General features: G+C 36.0%; 1 protein-coding gene across 16 annotated transcripts; it reads right to left on the reverse strand.

Annotated features, from left to right (window-relative positions):
- Positions 1–290: 290 nt before the first annotated feature.
- Positions 291–18,617, reverse strand: LOC125659009 (KAT8 regulatory NSL complex subunit 3-like). Of its 16 annotated transcripts, none has more exons than XM_056148699.1 (16): positions 18,582–18,604; positions 18,286–18,360; positions 16,826–16,976; positions 15,950–16,105; positions 14,687–14,740; positions 13,249–13,339; positions 10,275–10,358; positions 9,629–9,730; positions 9,066–9,203; positions 7,769–7,987; positions 6,443–6,514; positions 6,278–6,352; positions 4,470–4,691; positions 3,081–3,191; positions 2,159–2,321; positions 291–1,979 (listed from the first exon to the last, which is right to left on the reverse strand). In XM_056148699.1, the coding sequence occupies exons 2-16, from the start codon at positions 18,302–18,304 to the stop codon at positions 439–441; spliced, it is 3,198 nt and encodes a 1,065-aa protein (XP_056004674.1). In that variant the 5' UTR covers positions 18,305–18,360; positions 18,582–18,604; the 3' UTR covers positions 291–438. The 16 variants fall into 16 exon arrangements, with proteins under 16 accessions (XP_056004674.1, XP_056004673.1, XP_056004677.1 ...); XM_056148698.1 differs by having other exon boundaries at positions 18,576–18,593; XM_056148702.1 differs by lacking the exon at positions 18,582–18,604 and adding an exon at positions 18,088–18,164 and having other exon boundaries at positions 18,286–18,501.
- Positions 18,618–18,656: the final 39 nt, after the last annotated feature.

Consider the following 18,656-nt stretch of genomic DNA (forward strand, 5'->3'; position numbering starts at 1 on the left):
ATGTCATTTAGAGGAATGTAAAAAACAATGATCCAAGTTCTTATAGACTTTCAAGGTTCAAAGTAAATGCCAAGGTCACATGGGATATTGCACAATATACTAACCCAACCCCCCCCCCCCCCCACCCCATTATATCCCTACAAAAAGGTCATTTGTGTATTTAAGATAGAATAATGCAATAGATTGTTGAAATGCTGGTTTACTGACAATACAAATGATTCAGGGTTGATGAATAATCTGTATAACATATCTTTTTCTGGTACATGTACACAAGATTGCAACACCAAAGCTTTAACTTTTATACAAAACCTTTATTAACATTGTAAAACAATTGTTTCATTATGACTACAAACCATGATAATAACAGAAAAGATGTGGCACAAAAACAACAGTAATGATGATCCGATACATTGTTTAAATAATTTTACTTTTTCATTCTCAAAGGTCATACTGTCTTGGAGTTTTGATTTTCCTCGTCCTGGTGGCAGAGTTTGGGGGCAGTACAGGTTTGGGTGTTGGTGTGTATGAAGTCACTGATGGGGTAGTAGATTTGGGAGATGGGCGTGTGGATGGCGATGCGGGAGACACAGTCACAAGCGTGGTGGAACCCCTATGTTCACTCTCAATGGTCTTAAAATGATAGGCCAAGACGGACTGAGGTGACACGGAAGACACTCCGACCGTAGAACTCGTTCTCTGGGTGACAGGGCTGGATTCAAGAAGGGAGGAAACTTTTCCGAGAGTCTCCGTTATGGGAACAACAGAGGTTGACTTGGATGTTTTATAGATAGTGGGAGTGACAATTGTCTGCTGACTTTGTTTTTCACTGGAGATGTGAACGGTGCCTACATTGCCAGCACCGGATATGTGGATAGTGGCGCCAGTGGGAGATGCTTTCTGGAGTGAGATTCCTGGTGCTATTTTACCTACAGTGCTGGTACTTGTGAAGGTTTTGGGTACAGTAACGGACGTGTTGGGCAGAGAACTGCCAAGTAGTTTAGCTTGAGTTATAGTGGACACTAGACTTTGAGGAATTGAGCCTGTGGTCAGAGGAAAATCATGATACTGAGATTTCTGTACAGCCTGCACGGTCTCATCTGAGTCCTCGACAGACTGATGAACAAGAGGCATGTCCAAGTCCTCCAGTGTTGAGTCTGGAGACACTGTCTGCTGGGACTGGGTGACCATCTCTTGTGCTGGTTTAGCTGGGGTGTTGGCAGATTTTTCTATTTGATGTGGGAGAACATATTTCACTTGCTGTGAGCTTAAACTCGTTGAAGCTGATGAGATGTCAAAACTTATCAGTGGTGGGCCAAGTGCTTTTGATGTAGGGGACCTTGATGCAGCTGTTAGAGAATCAGTGGTGGCAGACGATAGTGTGTTGATGGAGCTTGAGGATGGCAGCTTTGTGGTTGTGGTGGAGGTGACACCTGCTTTTGTGATGCCGGCCAGTAACTGCTGTATTTGACTGGACACTGGACCAGCTGTTGTGATGTGGACAGAGGGTTTTATTCCTCCTCTAAAAACATTCGACATACTTATCAGACTTGACAGACTAAGCTGTGGTGAGGACAGCCCAGAGCTAGTGCTTAGTACAGGATCCTTGTTGGACACATTGGTGGCAGGTGTACTAGACAAGCTACTGGCAATTCTCTGGGCTGCTTCCTTTTGAGCCATCAAATTGGCAAGGCTTTCAAGAGTGACTTTGGAGGCTTTACTAGGACTCTGCTGACCAGTTTCTGATGATGTGCCACCATCAGGTTTACCCTCAATCTCCTTCACTGTCTGTGGTACAGAACTTTGCAGGAGTCCAGACAGTTCTGGAGCATTGTTCAGAGCCTGTAGACCAGCAATTTTACTGGCCAGGGTCAGATTCAGTGCTGGGAGGCTTTTGTCTGGTCCTGCAGCTGAAGTCTTCAGCCTCTTCTTAGGTACTCCTGCTGGACTCTTCACATACTTCCTCTTAGGCTTTGGTGCTGCTAAAGAGAGGAGATACATTCTATGAAAATTTATATGGATACAGTTTTGGAAATGGGGAAGTGGTCCTTTCATCTAACAGCAAAATTCTATGATGGACACAAGGAATGTGGAAAAATTTGAAAAGGAATATTGTACAAAACGCAGAGAATTTTGTCAGAATCTCTTTCTTTACACATACGAGTAGCTACTGGAGCAGGGGGAAGATTGGACCCATTCAGTAGATGACTAGCAAGCTCACTTGTCTGTTGCCCGACAGATAGCCGGTTGAATTCAGCCTGCCTTGCAGCTTTCAGAGCTTTAGCCACACTCAGCTGCTTTGGTGTTGAGGGAAGAGACTTTTCCTACAAGAATGAACATAATGAAAGCCAAGCATAGTTACACATCAAAGGCTGTCCAGCACTTGTTTACAAAAAATTAGGGCTAATTCTAGGGCTAAAATTAGAAATTTTAAAACTATATTAGGGTAGTTTTCGACATTTAAATGGACTTACCTTTGCAAATTTGACAATAAAGAAACTCACAACAAGAGGCCCATGGGCCCTAACGGTCAACTGAATATCATAGCCCATACAGGGAGTCTCATATTTGCATTTAAGTCTCAATAAGAATATGGAGTCCTTTGTGCTCTTGCTGATGATCTTTCAAAATATGCACACAATTCCCATTCATTTACAGAAGAAGGAAAAATGTAAGTTTGAAACATATCAATCATTTTGACACCCCCCCCCCCCCCCAACTCCTGAATTTAGCAACTTAACGTAGTTCCACCCTCTTGTGATGTCATAAGATTTTGCAAAGTCAATGATTTAATAAGATTTATGCATGAGAGGAACATGAATTTTGTTGGAGTCTTTTTCAATAGTTATTGTAAAAAATATTTGTAAACCATAAAATATTTCCAAAGTTTAAGTTATATATGAATAATCTATAAAATGTTTCAAAATATTGAATCCAAGGGCAATAACTCTGTTTTCATTAAATCATATATCTGATAAAAATCAATCTGATAAAGCGAGGTAATACACAGTATTAATAAAGTCTCACAATACAGTGATACACAGTAATGTGCACAGTTGGCTAAAGTGATTCCATCCACGCACCTTTCTTTGCTTTTTCTTCTTAAGGTCTGCCTCGTCTAACATTTCTGATGTGTCTGAGTTAAGCAGGTCTGACTGCGACAGAACCCCTCCCAAAAAATCGGCCACATGGTCCTGTTAGATGAAAATTATATGCCTGTTTCAATACATGTACAAAAGGACATCTACAAGTGCTTGAATGCATCCGTTCAGTAGAGAATATCAATTATCAATTGTAAATTTTAGTATGTTGTACAGCGCTTTAGAGTATTTTTAGATAAGGCGCTATATAAGTGTACTTTTATTATTATTATTATTAATACTGTGGGTTCATCATTATTTGTTGAGCACCAATTTTCGTGCATTTCGTTGCCGAGCCAAGTATTCATAGAAGTTTGGTGTTTCCATTTTGATTTCTAACAAAGAGACCTGTTAATAGTATATACAAATGTTTCTGAAATAATTCAGTGCAAACATTTACCAATGAAATGTTTAAATTATTCCCATCACTACAGTGTATGATTAACATTTAATATTTTGTATTCATTCCTTGTTCAATTTATGTGAGTGAATCAATTTCATTTTATACAAGTTACAAATTGAAACTTCTTGCAGCTGATATTGATAATCACTCTAAAGCAATACATCTAATCGTCATTACACACCTACAATTAGAAAAACAATATTTATGTTGGTTTACCCAAGTCCAGCCTTTTTTAAACCCTCGATAATAAGTTTTCCAATCCTCCATTATTTCACGGGTTCTAATGACCCAGTGCACATGGACAGGCTTAACCACTGATGTGCAAAGATCAACCAACGAGGGGGATTCGTTATCTCTTTAAAGACGTACGCCAATTTTCTCTGCATACTATTCATGACAATAGCCCTTCAAAACTCCTTTATACTCTCAATGCAACACGCTGACACAAACAAGGGGATGATTCTATTGTCCTTCAATAATACTCGCAGCTTAGGACTTTGGTGCATCGACTATACACCTACAGGTATGCATAATTTCATTTTTCATTTACCAAGTTAAATTCAAGAGAAGATCTTTGAATGACTATTTTTAATAAATTGTATTTGAATATAGTTTTCTTTACAATCAGGCTCAGAGTGCGCATTTGCAATTCTTTGCATTTGTGGAACTATTTTTCAAGATGACCATTGCCCACGAATTAATGTAACCTTGAAGCATTGGAAATTGTTCAATCCATGAATATTGATGAAACCACAGCACTAGTAAACAAAAAGTCAAAAAACAAAACACTTCAGTTTTTGGTGTGTGTGTTTTTTTTTCTTCTAATTTGTCTACCAGTAAATTCATAGTACACTATACTTTGTAAAATAATACATTAAAAAAATTCATGTACTAGAATTACCATACAAATAAGAATATACATGTAATACCAGAATTTGTTTGTCTGCCATGACTTGGGTTATCCCCTCCTGTTTTTTCTTTGCTCGAAACACTCGTAAATTGCTATCTGCCCCACCCACTACCAGCAGCTCATTCTCTGCCTTCATTTTCTCTCGTAAGTCCTCCATATTATCTATAGTGGCTGTGTATGAGTGCTGGCCAATCACAAACATTGTCGGAGTTTTAGTGTCCAGTAAAGTGTCCTCAATATCCTGACAATAAATTCAAAAGAAATGAATATTTAAAATATGCCTTAAAATCTCAAGTTTAATGTAATCTTCAATTACATGAGGATGTTTGCATATTAATTTGGTTCCATTCAAAAACTTTTGAATCGAGGAAACATGGAAAAATGCATGGTTATCCCTTATTTTAATTTAAATGATTAGACACTGATTGAAAAATTAAAAACATGAATCATGAAATTGATAATTAAACATTAATTAATAAACATTATCGAAGAAATAATTAAGGACAGAAATATCCTATAACTCTCGATGGAAATAAATGGGTTCTAATTGCATTGGATGTATTCCAATACTTGGCAAAGTAAGCTGTTGGTAATTTATTATTGATTGACTTGGGGTCAGTGTGATAAAAAGACCAACCAATACTAATCACTGCGGCGGAGATTTTGTAAAATTCTAATCTTATCTTTCTGTGCAAAGTATATGAATATGTGAAATCAATATTTGTAACTAATACTAGCTTTAACATTAATATTCTAATAAATGATCACCTTTGAAATCTCTCCCAAAATTTCACCTTTAATGAGCAAGATCTCCCCTTAGGGCTATTCCAAAAATAAATACATGGGGGGGTTGGGAGGCACCTTTTGTATATACCAAGCACCCATAAAAAAAAATAAAAAATTACCCCATGAACCATCAAATTTATAAACTCATTTTACAATGACCCATCTAATTAAAAAAAAAAACTAACCAGACCCACCACAAAAATGAAAACAGTACAAATCTCGCGAGGTTTTCGGGACAAACATTCTAGTCAATGACGCAGTAATGCCTGTGCGACATTGTATCACAGTAGTTCTGAAGAAACGATGTCACATCAACAATCAAAGGCATCTATGGCGGGAATGTTGGAAAGATTGGGAGTCCAAACGATGCTATTATCATGAAATGGGTATGGATATGTTTTTCCACGAATCGTTCGTCTTCTAATGGAGCCCGCGCCCGGAGGCCTCTATATCACCATCACACTGACTGATAAATATAACGCATCGGTACCCTCGTATAAATCAACTAAGGTTTGCCTATTTTTATTAGAAAACGGAATACCTATTGGTTTCAAAATATTCCTAAAATCGATGCACTGTAAACTGTAATAATCTACAGAACAGAGTTCGCCGCCATCACGTCCAAAGGGACCCTACTAAACGCGCCTCTAATTTGAAGAGTGCCGTAATGGAAAGTTATGTGCTGCAAAGAGCGACAACTCGAATAGTTCTATGTTACTTCCGATTTCGAAAACAGCATTTCGAAAGCACGTTTTCAATTTTCCCTCCGACGTTTTGTAACCAACACGACAAGAGTGACAATAAAAATATTCTGAAAACTCAACACCCAAGTGGCACAAAATAAAACAATAGAAACTACCCACTACCCATAATAAATATTTTTTTAACAGTCCAACCACGGACCAAATAAAATATGAAAAAATACGACCACCCACACAAAAAAATATCATTTGCCGCCCGACCCCCCCATTTGATCATTTCTGGAACAGCCCTTACTGAATTGATATGACTTGTATGGAGTTGCTTGTGTGGGAGACTTACCCCTCGCTGTCCATTAATTCCTGTGATTGGTAAACCCATACAAACCACTGCTGATACAGCTTCTACCAGGGACACCTGCAAAGTATTGCATAAAATTAGACCCCGTGAAGTTCCAAATAACTTGATAAAGGCATTAGAAATTTACTGAAATCAGAGGAAACTTACATGGCATGCCACAAGAGCCCCGATGTTCCATCCTAACAATACAATGGGTTTGTGATGAAAATGACCCTTCAACTGAAAGTAAAGAAATTATGCATCACAAATTTCATCTCCACTCATCAATAATTCCTGCACATGTAAAAAAAACCCCGAACTTTTAAATGTCATTCATGCAGGGCTTTGCTGTACTTTCAGTCAATAAAGTGCTATTCTGACAATGACATTTGACTTTGATAGTGGCAAAAAATCCACATGTGTTTTTGTTTCTCCTTTACCTACTTTTCCTGAAAAAAACATTCTACAAATTTAACTATTTTTGAGTAAGCAGCAAGTTACACAATTCCAAAATCCTTTGCTCTTTTTTACAAAGGCCTTTTGACCTATAATTGTGCAGATGTTTTTCTCTGACTATTATTCATTTAAGATGTTGGTTGAAATACTCATAATGTGGTGAAACATAATCCCACTTTAAATTAAATATCTTATTGAGATCAAAAAACAATCTGCCCTCAAAGGTATCAGAGTTTTCCTCTTATCACTTCCTCGTCCGCAGAAGTGAATATGAAGTCTGTCACCAGAAAATAATTATTGTATCATGTAATCCCATATTCTATATCTCATCATGGCCTTGAGAAATGTTCACTCTTGTACTGACATCAGCTTTAGGTGAAGTGCCACAAATGTTACCCTAAGCTAGGTGTTCAGGGCCAGAGCAGCAAGGGCTTTAATCGTGCCAATGCCTAACGTGACATAAGACCTCCATTTTTAAGATCATGTCTGTGAGACCTGCAACTTTCACTTTCAATTCAGGGTGCTTGGTGAAGAACAGTCACTATCTCTATCAATAACGGTTTTATGTTTCATTTAATGCCAGGATCGAGATTCGAACCTTGATCTGGTTTCATTCAATGCCAGGATCGAGATTCGAACCTTGATCTCCTGGCTACAAAGTATAAATCCTAACCACTCGGCCACCACACCCAGTCCTCTTTTACATAAGCTGTCCAGAGGCAGGTATTTGTATTAAACAATACTAATTTGTCATTCAGGACGACATTCATCTGGGAAAAGATGATCTATTATGACCAAGGCTTAATTTTTGTTTGCTGCTAATGGCTTCTCAACTGTTATCAGACTTGGATTTTTCAAAAAAATCTCGAACTCAAGTTTGAATTTTCTTTTATTTGAAGTTAAAATTAGAGGAAAATGTCAGACTTAAGTCCACGTTTCAACTTTATTTTGAGAAATCCGGCTTTAGTCTACATGCTCTGCTTCCAGATCATGAGACAACTATTTCACCAGATACAACAAGAGGTTTAGCAATCTTACCTCCAAGACTTTGGTCCTGACAGCCCCTATCATGTGTTCCAGACATTGTGCAATTCCGACACCACTGCCACCATTGACTGTGTGCATCGTGACAGGAATCACCTTCCCCAGGTTGGACAGATGGCTGTTCCAGAATCTAGTCCGTTTGGAGTAACTGTGTCCAGTGTAGGTTGGACCATTTGGGGCAATCAGAATTAGTGGGTTTCCAGGTAACTTATTCTGTAAATGGTACCATGATAAAATGTATGTCTGTTTTCAATCAGAGTTCAGGGGAAATAACTCTTCAATGCCCATAGCACCCTACTTTGATAATGCACACAGGGTTTGACATGTCAGACCGACTGACCGTGATGTATTCAGTACAACTAAAAATAAAGATTACGTCATCACGCGCGGTTTATGTTCGCAAAGTTTTTATTTATTTTTCAGTAAAAAATAAAATATCTTGGCGTGTAAAATAAATTTTCTTTTTTCTTTTTTCAACACGACCAGTTGGACTAGGAAACCAACATTTTTACCTTTAGTAAACTTGGTTGGTCGGACGACCTTAGTGTCAGACCCTGTGTTATCTAAATGTTATACTCATAAACACTATATGTCAAATTTGGACCCACCCTGGAGTCAGAATCTCTACTCAGAGGATCATGAAATTCGTTATTTTGGTAAGGCCTTTCATCTCTACATGCATTTAGTTTTTCTTACAGATTGTACTTAGGATTTTAATTGGCTGTATAATTCTTGAAATTCATTGGAAAACATCAAATATTTGCACATCTATTGGAATCTACCCACAGTATACGAAATCTTATTGGCTTCAGGCTAACAATGTAATCTTAACAGAACTTTTCTGCACACTTTTCAAACAGCCCTCGTTAGGTCCGGCAACGGAGGGAGTGGGCATACCATGCATTTACCACACGAAATTAAAGGGATATTAATTTTCGTATTCTGATGATGCAAATATGAGAAAGTCGTCTTGGGTGATACATGGTCCCTATGATTTTCAAGGCATTAAACTGAATTAAAAAAACCAACATTTTGACAATTTTCAAAGATGGTGTAAAAACAAATCTACAACTTTGTACTCCAAACTACATGTTGCAATCAGTTTCAGAAAAAAATCTTTATTTTCATTTCTGAATTCAAAGAAATAAAAAGTTTAAATTTCAAAGTTTAAAAAGTTTAAAAAAGCTCTGACACTTGGGCCTATGTCTCCAATGACATAAAGAAATTTCATTTATCATATGATACATCAGTTTTCAAAATGAAAGAGATGAAAAATGAAAGAAAGACCTACTGGTTTTTGTTGAGAGTAGACACTCAAAACAGGGTCCCAGGGTCTCTTCAGTAGAAGGTTGAGAGCCTCCAATGATGCCGTCACGGACTTCCCTCCTACGTTTGTGTTGGCAATCATTTTGTCAATCAAAGAAGGAACCTAATGTAAACCATGCAAACTTTCAATTACATGTACATATATAATTATTCAGAATCATTGGGTTTTTTTCTTCCTCAAACCATACAGTACATGTATAAAACTTCTCACCACAATCAATGTAAATTCTGAAATCAACCATAATCCCTGACTTAATTGTATGTTTATCAGTGTGCAATGTGCAGTGCATAATTCTTGAAACTTTAGTAAGGATCCCCCCTTTTCCATTATATAAAACACTTTGAATGAGATAATTTTTTTTTTAACTGCATTCAATTTTTCATAAAACAGCAAACTAATAAATACACAAACATACTGTACATACTGATGAATGGTCACAACGCTACGTGTACTAGGATGTACAGCCATCTCAACTATATCGCAAGGGAATAAATAATGATTCACTTGTGTAACATACGAGCACTGACCTTTGCCCTAAGCGTCTGAAGAACATCCAGGTAAGCTCCAAGGACAGGTAAACTGAGATTGTCCACCAACACACCGTGTACCCACTGCGTCAATTTCATGTCCTGTAATCACGTGCACGAATAAGACTTAACACTTCAGGTTGTATTCAAAAGACATCAGCCTTCCAAAAATACAATATCATTTCAACATCATCACTGACCTAATATATTCAAATGAGAAACTAACATGATCTACACTTAAAACAGAACTATTTCACCATCGTCATGGTGAATCATTAAAAACACAGCTGCAATTGTGAGAAAATACTCAGTGTCAGTCAGTGGGACACAATCTCTGACGAATGATAGCAGAATTCTTCATTGTATGAAAGTTAACCTGTTTCATACTTTACGGTTTACATTGCCATAAAGAGACTGATCGGTCCTTCTCTGGTTCCTTGGCTAAACGTACAATGCATGCTCAAGTCTGCTATGATGCAGTTCAAATAATGTGATTACTTTTCCCCCTCATGAATAGTATGAAATACTGGGGTAAATACATATAGCAGGTAACTGCTAATGTTATGGTGTTTAAATGCTTCTATGAATTCTGAAAAGATTCTTACCCATTAAATTCTATGAATATGAATTCTGAAAACATTCTTACCCATGATACACTAGCAAAGGCCTGCCTCACCCTGCGAGCTGTCTTATCAATGTGAATTCGTCGCATTACTGGCTCATTTGAAGACTGCAATCAGAATGAAAAGCAAGAGTTGATGTAACTAGGGAGGTGATTCCTCACAAGAGGCCCATGGACCAAAACGCTCATCTGAGTCACCTTGACCCACCTGCTCCACAGAGGAAGATTTTAAAAAGATTGTTTCCCTCTTTAATCCCATTATTAATTTTTACCCCAATCCACAGGGGTATGACACAATCTGAGGTATATATACCAGTTTGCTCAGATTGTGTCAAAACCCTGTGCCCAATCCAGCAGCATGGAGTTGTAAATTTGAATCCAAACAAAAATGGGGATGCTCAAAATCAGTATGACAAACATGGCCTCACTGTTCTGTAGAAGATTTTTTTCCCCTATATTCATGTATTATGTAATATTTGATCACTGATGTTAGCCTCATCCTAACATTGAACAAAACAACCCAGAATTCATAACATGTGCATGTTGACATGATTTAGTGTGGTCATGCTCCATATATCTCATCAGTGGTCTTTGATAAGAACATTTTCAAAGATTATATACATTAAAACGTAAAATTTTGATGCCTTGTCCAACCCGAGGGCCATGATTTGAATTGAATCTGTGGTACCTGAATCTGTGGTACCTGAGGACACTTGCAAAATAATGTTGACATGTTGTGGTGCTTTTGGTATTGAGAAGATTTTTTGTGTAAAATTTCCTAATACATGTATATTCTCATGTATAAATTTGATTCCCTATTGTGACCCCTACCCTACCCTTCAGGGCCATGATTTGAATAAACTTAAATCTGCACTGAGAATGGTTGCATATTGATATTACTAATCATGGCCCTATGGTCTTAAGAAGATTTTTCCCAATAAATTCCCACAAAACTTTGGTTCCACCATTGTGCCCCCCCCCCCTCCCCCCTCTGTGGCTTGAACCTGCACTATCTTAGGATGCTTGGATTATAATATGACTATTCATGGCCTACCTATTCATAAGAAGAAAATTTTGAAGGATTTATTCTCATGTAAAACCTTGATCCTCTATTGTGACCTCACTCTACCCCTGGGGGCCACAAATTGAACAGTTTTGAATCTGCACTTTCTGAGGATGTTTGCATATTAATATTAATATGACTAGGGGGGGGGGGGGGGGGGGGGGGGGGGGGGTTATGATTTGAACAATTTTGAATCTCCACTTGATAAGGATGATTTCACATAAGTTTTGTCTTTTCTGATCCAGTGGTTCTTGAGAAAATTTTAAAATGATGCCATCATATTTTCACTATTTCTTAACTATGTCCCCTTTGAAAAGGGTATGGCCTATTTACAATAATGTAGCCCTCTCTGATTTTTTTTTTTTTTAGGGAGAGGGCTACAACTCCTTAGGATCTCCGTAATGGTGTAAATGCGGGAGTGATTCACTCCCGCAACATTTGCGCTCATTCTAAACATTTCCTGACTTTCTTTACGTAAATAAAATGATATTCTATGTTTCTTAGTCAATATATAAATTTACAACCTGCATCTTTAGATTTGTGAGGCTCTATTCTACCGTTTTCAACAATTTCGATAAATTCCAATTTCTCGATTCATATTTGTGCGCCATGTTTGATGTACTGAAGTTTCAACTTCCGATTGTCAAGTCATTTGCATATGCCATATAAGGTAGCATTTACATCAATGGACAAGTATGGAGGCGAAAGCTATTTCGTCGGTATTGAAAAGGTTTGAATTTAATATCAAGTTAAAAACCGAACAGCAGAGTGTAAATTCTTTCTGCAACAATATGATTTTCCTTTCTTTGTCGAAGTGGCTCGAGTAACTACATTTTCGCGCTGATTGTCAATATTTAGGCTTTTCATTAGATCCACCTACGAGATCTCGCGATAACAAGCATGGCGGAGCAGATGAAGAATTTTGCATGCTGTACATTATATTTAATGAAAAACACCTTTATTAGACATGCCCGAGCACAAAGTTGGTACTCCTTTTGGTGTAAACAACATTTGGGACTAATACACAGAGTTTATTATCGGTTATTCATAAAATTATTTAGCACCATTACAGAGATCCTATGGAATTGTAGCCCTATCCCGAAAACGTCAGAATAAAGAAAAATTGGATAGGGCTACATTATTGCAGCTAGGTATGGCCCTTCATTTGAACAATTTTAAATTCTCTTTACCCAAGGATGTTTTATAGCATGTGTGGTAGTTTGGGTTTTACTTTTACTTCTGGATTTCGATACCGATGTAAATTATTCACCCGTTGTATTTGACCACGCCCACTTTATCTTTTAGCCAATAACTTTAATGGCAGTTTCTATTGTTTAATTTGCTATATAAAGCCATGCAGCTTACTATTTGTGGAAGCGAAACAGCTAGCCTTGCTAGCTACTCTTCTTCTTCCATTATTCCTATTTTGGAATTACGTTTTCATCTACTTTGCCCCTTTTTACTTACTAAATTATTATTACCTTTGGGTTGGGAGAATTTCTTGATAGATTCTAGGCTAAGTTCTAGGCTTTAGGAGTGTGTATTTGTCACATTCATACTGGTAATAAATTCGTATAGTGTTATTTCTCTTATTTTCATTTCTATTGAGTTTATTTTCAAAGTTTAAAATCATAGTGTAGTTGGGTCGTTTCGAAGTCGCCACTAATAAAATAAAATAAAACAAGCACAACGCGAAGTACAGACTATACGAACGCCAGACCTGCTACACATGTTTGGCCCATGTAGTTCTGGAGAAGAAATTGAAAACGTGTAAAGTTTACAGACAAACAGAAAGACAGACAGATGGATGCCAGACAACATGCGATCAGAAAAACTCCAGCTCATGTAAACTAAAAAGCTAAAAGTATAGAAGGAAAACTTCATTTTTACATTTATGCAAATATAAAAGTATATAAAAAATAAAACTGTGCTTACATTGTGGTATGCTAATCTCGCTAATCTGTCTGTTTGTAGTGCTTTAATAATCTTGTTGAATAAACGATTCTGTTGCAAGGTCCATCCACTTCTAGAAATGACAAATGGAGAAACAATGGAATATGATTTTGGTGAAATTTCAGTTATATATTCCTTCAAAGAGACAACATATATTGACAACATATACTATCATACATACACACATATATTGTTTTTACATTAAATACCCTATTCCTTCAACTATTTTCCCCTTTTGTTTTTCTTTTCTCCATTTTTGATTTATTAAAAAATTAGCATCTGTTCTTATTTTTGTTGATGTTGTAAGTCATTAATACATTAAAAAATAAAATAACCAGTAAACATCAACAAAAGGCCCACAGGCCTAATTGGTTATCTGAGCATTCGCTAAAAGTATCACTAGCCCCAAGATTTTTGAAAATAGGTCTTTTTTTTTTTCTTTTTTTTTTTTAGCTTTTACCCTGCCACTAAAACCCCAGGGGTATAGGAGTCCTGAAATTTACAAGTTATGCCTTTGTCCCAAAGATGCTTCAAACCCAAATATGAAACACAATTGGAATGGTAGTTATCAAGAAGTTACAAATGTTCAATTGTTAAAGGGGCATGGACACGATTGAGCTGAAAATTTTATTTTTCCATTTTTGTTGTTTACCATGCTTAACTAAAGTATTTCTAATGGTCACCCAAAATTTGAATTTCAATTTTGGAGTTACAAGTGAGATACAGCACTCACAATTCCTTATTATGTAAACAAGACTCGTGCCATGTTTTTGTTTACATATAGATTGCTTAATAGAAAATGGCATGTTTAAAAGAAAATGATCTATGCTAAACACTAGAAACTATTTAATTGTGTTCAGAATGAACTTATCAATTGAAAAATCTGCTTTAAATGGACTTTACTAGTTTATTTAACCTATGTAAATAAAAACATGGCATGAGCCTTGTTTACATAACAAAGAATTGTGAGCGCTGTATCTCCCATATACCTCGACAACTCACATTCAAATTTTTTGCTGACCATTAGAAATATCTTAGTTAAGCATTCTAAACATTAAAAGTTGAAAAATAAAACCTGAATTTTTTTTTTTAGCTCAAATTGTGTCAATGTTCCTTTAACGCACAACAGACCACGACATAGGCTGACCAATTGCAACTAATCACCTAAGTTACTTAGGTGACCTAAAAAGTGCAAAACAAAGAAAAAAATTAAAACACCACTTCACTGTGAAGCAATTTCATGTTAAACATCGGGGTCTGATAAAACACTATTAACAGTAAAACAATGCATATCATGAACAAAAAGCTCTCTAATGAACAAATCACATAGACTCAGATTAACAGATGAAAACCCTGGGAAAGCAAGGGTAGTATAATGAAATGCATGCAGATGTAACAAAATTGAACAAAGATTTGATACCTAATGAAGTCTTTAATAAGATATCGATAACAGGCTCCTTTTTTACACTGACATCTAAGAAGGAATATTTAGCAATTGTAATGAGAAATACTAGTATTGAAAGTTTTAAGATTGTCAATGCGTAACGATTATATTTCATAAGATATCTAATAAAAGGATGGGGTTATTTTTGCAATCGTGGCATCATTTTGAAGTGTTTATCAAATAAAAACAATTGATCATAGGAATTTACAAAATTTTGACTACTGCTTGATTTATCTGACATTGAATGTTACATTGAAGGAATTAGGAAAAGCAGGTCAAAATATTTTTAAAAGAAATTATATTTTCATACAAATCTCTTGGTAGAATGTTAAATAGACTTTCACTTCGTAAAAATATAATATAAAATTAATGATTTACTTCAGATTTATATCAAGAGTAGATAACTCTTTCAAAAAGTTCAGTGCAAAAAGATTGGTTTCTAATTATATACCAGCCACGTGAATTTGATTTACTTCCCTTTCATCATTATCAAACAATAAACATTTATATTGATTTAAATCATTAAAAAATGTTCAATCTCCATTCATTATATATTGAATACCTAAAGACTAGGAATAAATGTGTTTTTGCTTACATGTATAACATGAAAATACAGTTTAAATATTCTCTTGTATATTACAATCTGAAGATTTCAAATAATCAGGGCTCGAAATTAACATATGCCCGTCAGTCTGTGACTGGTTAAAAGTCTGGCAGACTGAATGACATTTGTTTTAGTCAGTCCGATGGAACCAGTTAATTTTCTAAAGCATCAGTTTGGAAAATATACATGAAATTTTATACACATATGGCATGCTTCGATCTGTAGATATCAGATGAATCTGATTCGTAAATATAAATCCCACATATGTATTTAAGTGTTACAATATTGTCTGAGGCATATCGAGTTAAATTTCATTTTATAACAAAATATGTTTAATTATTTCTGGAAAAATGTTGAGACTGGTATTCTTTTCTGCAGACTGGTTGAAATTATACCCCATCAGTCCGGCTGGACATAAAAAGTTGGCTTCAAGCACTGATAATTAAGTATGGCTAAATTAATTTCACTACGACCTACAATGATTATAAATAAAGCAGTTCAAAGACATATCTAATTACATCCTTTTGAACTGATTGATTTATAATCAAAACTACTATTATCCATCACCAGAATAATGAGATGATATAATGAGGGGGTGAGGACCCGCCTGTGAGATGACCGACGTTTGTTTAAACCTCGTTATGTGTTCCTCCCAGTCATCAGGTCCATCTTCCATCCGAGCAAAATTCACGTGTCGATCACACTCATGCATTAGGCTTCGTGCTTTGGCCATGTCGTATGGGGGGTGTGGCTTAGCAGGTGCATCAACAACATCAATAATTTCATGGTCACTGCAAAAAAAAAAATACATTGTATTTGTATAGTAATATACTACAATGGTTTTTGTATACAAAATGTAAAGTATTTAAAAAATTTTGCTTCATATACTCTCAACAGTATGCGCTTAAGAGTATTTTCTACCACTAAATATTGTACTGAAGTATTCATGAGGCGGAATGGGAAATATGCCGGACATACTATATTTTTAACAAATACAAAAATATCCTCAAAAATCAACATTTCTTATGTTCCAGTTACAAGTTCATGACAGGCAGTAGTTATATAAATAGGTGTACAAACAAGCATGTGCTTCAATATTCTATATGGAACAATATGGTTGACATATGAACCAAATTCTTTTTTGACCATGTGATTTGCTGCACTATTTCTGCATTAATCTGGGTTTCAATAACACACAAACTCTTTTCTACGGACCAGTTCAACAAATATCTGCACACCATATAATTTCTTATATGTTCAGACTTCATGATTATGAACCATTCATGCATTTTGTACATACCAATAAAATTCAAACCATCTCTCAATAAATCACCCGATTTTACAATTTATAAATTGTTGAATAAAACAGCAAAGGGATTTTTTCTATAAAAAATTTTGGTTGACAGAATTTCTTCAATCTGTATACCAATGAGATTTATTACTGCAAAACTCTAAGCGAACTGTTTAATTTTCCATATAATTGTGGATGGAAAGAAAAACTGGTGAGGTACTTTGCATTTTCCGCTGTCTGGTTGCGTGGCACTCTTTGCATGTATATCAGCTTTACAGGTCTGGCATGGCTGGCATCTGGATGTGCACTCCATGGTTTTGAGTAGCCATGATCCATTCCAACTACCTCCATCATGGATGACAACTTCTTAGCTGTAAATAAAATCCAAACATGATCATTAGTTAATACATGAACCCAATGCAAGGAACAAACCTGCATTAGCTTTAATGACAATGATTGTGAAAAGAGGGGAGTTGTCAAGTGTTCAACTTCAAATTGATCAAGGAAAATTTTGTGATGCTACTGAAAATCTTTCCAATATGCTCCATGATAATGTTTTGACAACCAGACTGAGTTAACACTACAAGTATATCAGTATTTTTTAATGATCTACACATCAATGTCACAGTTTTTATTTTCATGGCTTACAGTAAATTCCAGAATCCATGGAATCCTAATTAATAACTTGCTCAGATGTTGGTGTTAAGATATCATTGGTTTCACTGTGGGAAGAGACCGAACTTGAATAAAAAAAAAAAACCCTCTCCTATTCCAACACTGCCAATAACAAAGATTCAAAATGGGTTGCAGAGGTAGAAAGCAAGTCAGTAACCATCATCAATATGATAAATCTTTCGCTCTTTAAAATGCACCTAAATCTGGGCTGCTGTCAAGATCGTAGTGGCTACAGAGTGCTATATAATACGCCAGTTTCGAGATACGAACTCTTCTGTATAGGAGGTGCATTTAGTGGAACTTTGAATGCCTAAGTAGGACAGAGTGGATATACAGCCAACGAGAAAGACGATGAAATGTATTAAAAGCGGCTTCTCTTTAAAATGCAAATGTGGGAAATACAAAATGCTATCGAAAGAAATGTTTACCAAAGTGGAAACATACCATGTCATATTTGCAAGAAATATCTTGGATATGGTACTTATGACCAGCGAAATAACGTGATAGGATAAGAATTCTATGTAATTAATTACTCCCTAAATACTTATCACTTACTTAGTTTGTGTATCAGTCGAATTCGGGTTATCAAAGAGCGTATGAGAAACTTACTGAGTACATTCACTTACGCTGTGATGAATAACTGTCCCACTCCCGCGTGTAAACAAATTCTTTGCACCTTACTATGTACGAGAGTTCTCGAAGGGAAATAACTCGGACGTATCTCGAAACCGGCGTATTGAACGAACACAAAGGCTAGTCCTACATTGGGATAACATGCGTTAATTCATACAGAACGTTCTTACTGACCTAGATATCTAGCTTAGCAGCGAGGCTAGCCATGACAATATTGAAACCCAGCTCAGTTGGTTGCAATTACCACATGCCTTCAAATAATCCATATATATTCTTAAAAAGCTACAATATGATGATTGTCAGTTCCAACGTCATAAACAGCATTAACTAGTAGTACAGCCATGTTACAGATGGAAAGAATACAATGCTTACACATAATTGCCTTTTCCATAATTCAGCATATGCATATATGTTATGTTTTGACACGAGTGGAAGCAGCAACTAGATCTAGAAATGACAAATGCAATGTTACGCCATGATGATCATGATGATGCGGTGAACATCTTGCAGTTGCATCACTTTATCTGTGTTTATACTTTACAGGGAAACGTGACAAACACAATTAACGTATCAAAATTTTACGAATATAATGATATAACATGAAAAACAATTCTGTTGCAAGACAGGCGTATATGAATGATATTTTTTGTTTTTTAACTTACACATACAGAAATGGCGGAAATTATTCTAAATTGCAAAGTTCTAAGGACGAACATTAAATCTCCGGAATATTTATAACGTAT

Source organism: Ostrea edulis, chromosome 9 (assembly GCF_947568905.1).
Source record: "Ostrea edulis chromosome 9, xbOstEdul1.1, whole genome shotgun sequence".
Classification (NCBI taxonomy): Eukaryota; Metazoa; Mollusca; class Bivalvia; order Ostreida; family Ostreidae; genus Ostrea; species Ostrea edulis.

Coding starts and splice junctions, on each gene's coding strand:
- LOC125659009 (XM_056148699.1), bottom strand. Junction 6,353..6,442: donor GGGCTCTTGTGGCATGCCAT/GTAAGTTTCCTC, acceptor AATACTTTGCAG/GTGTCCCTGGTAGAAGCTGT. Junction 4,692..6,277: donor GAATTAATGGACAGCGAGGG/GTAAGTCTCCCA, acceptor ATTTATTGTCAG/GATATTGAGGACACTTTACT.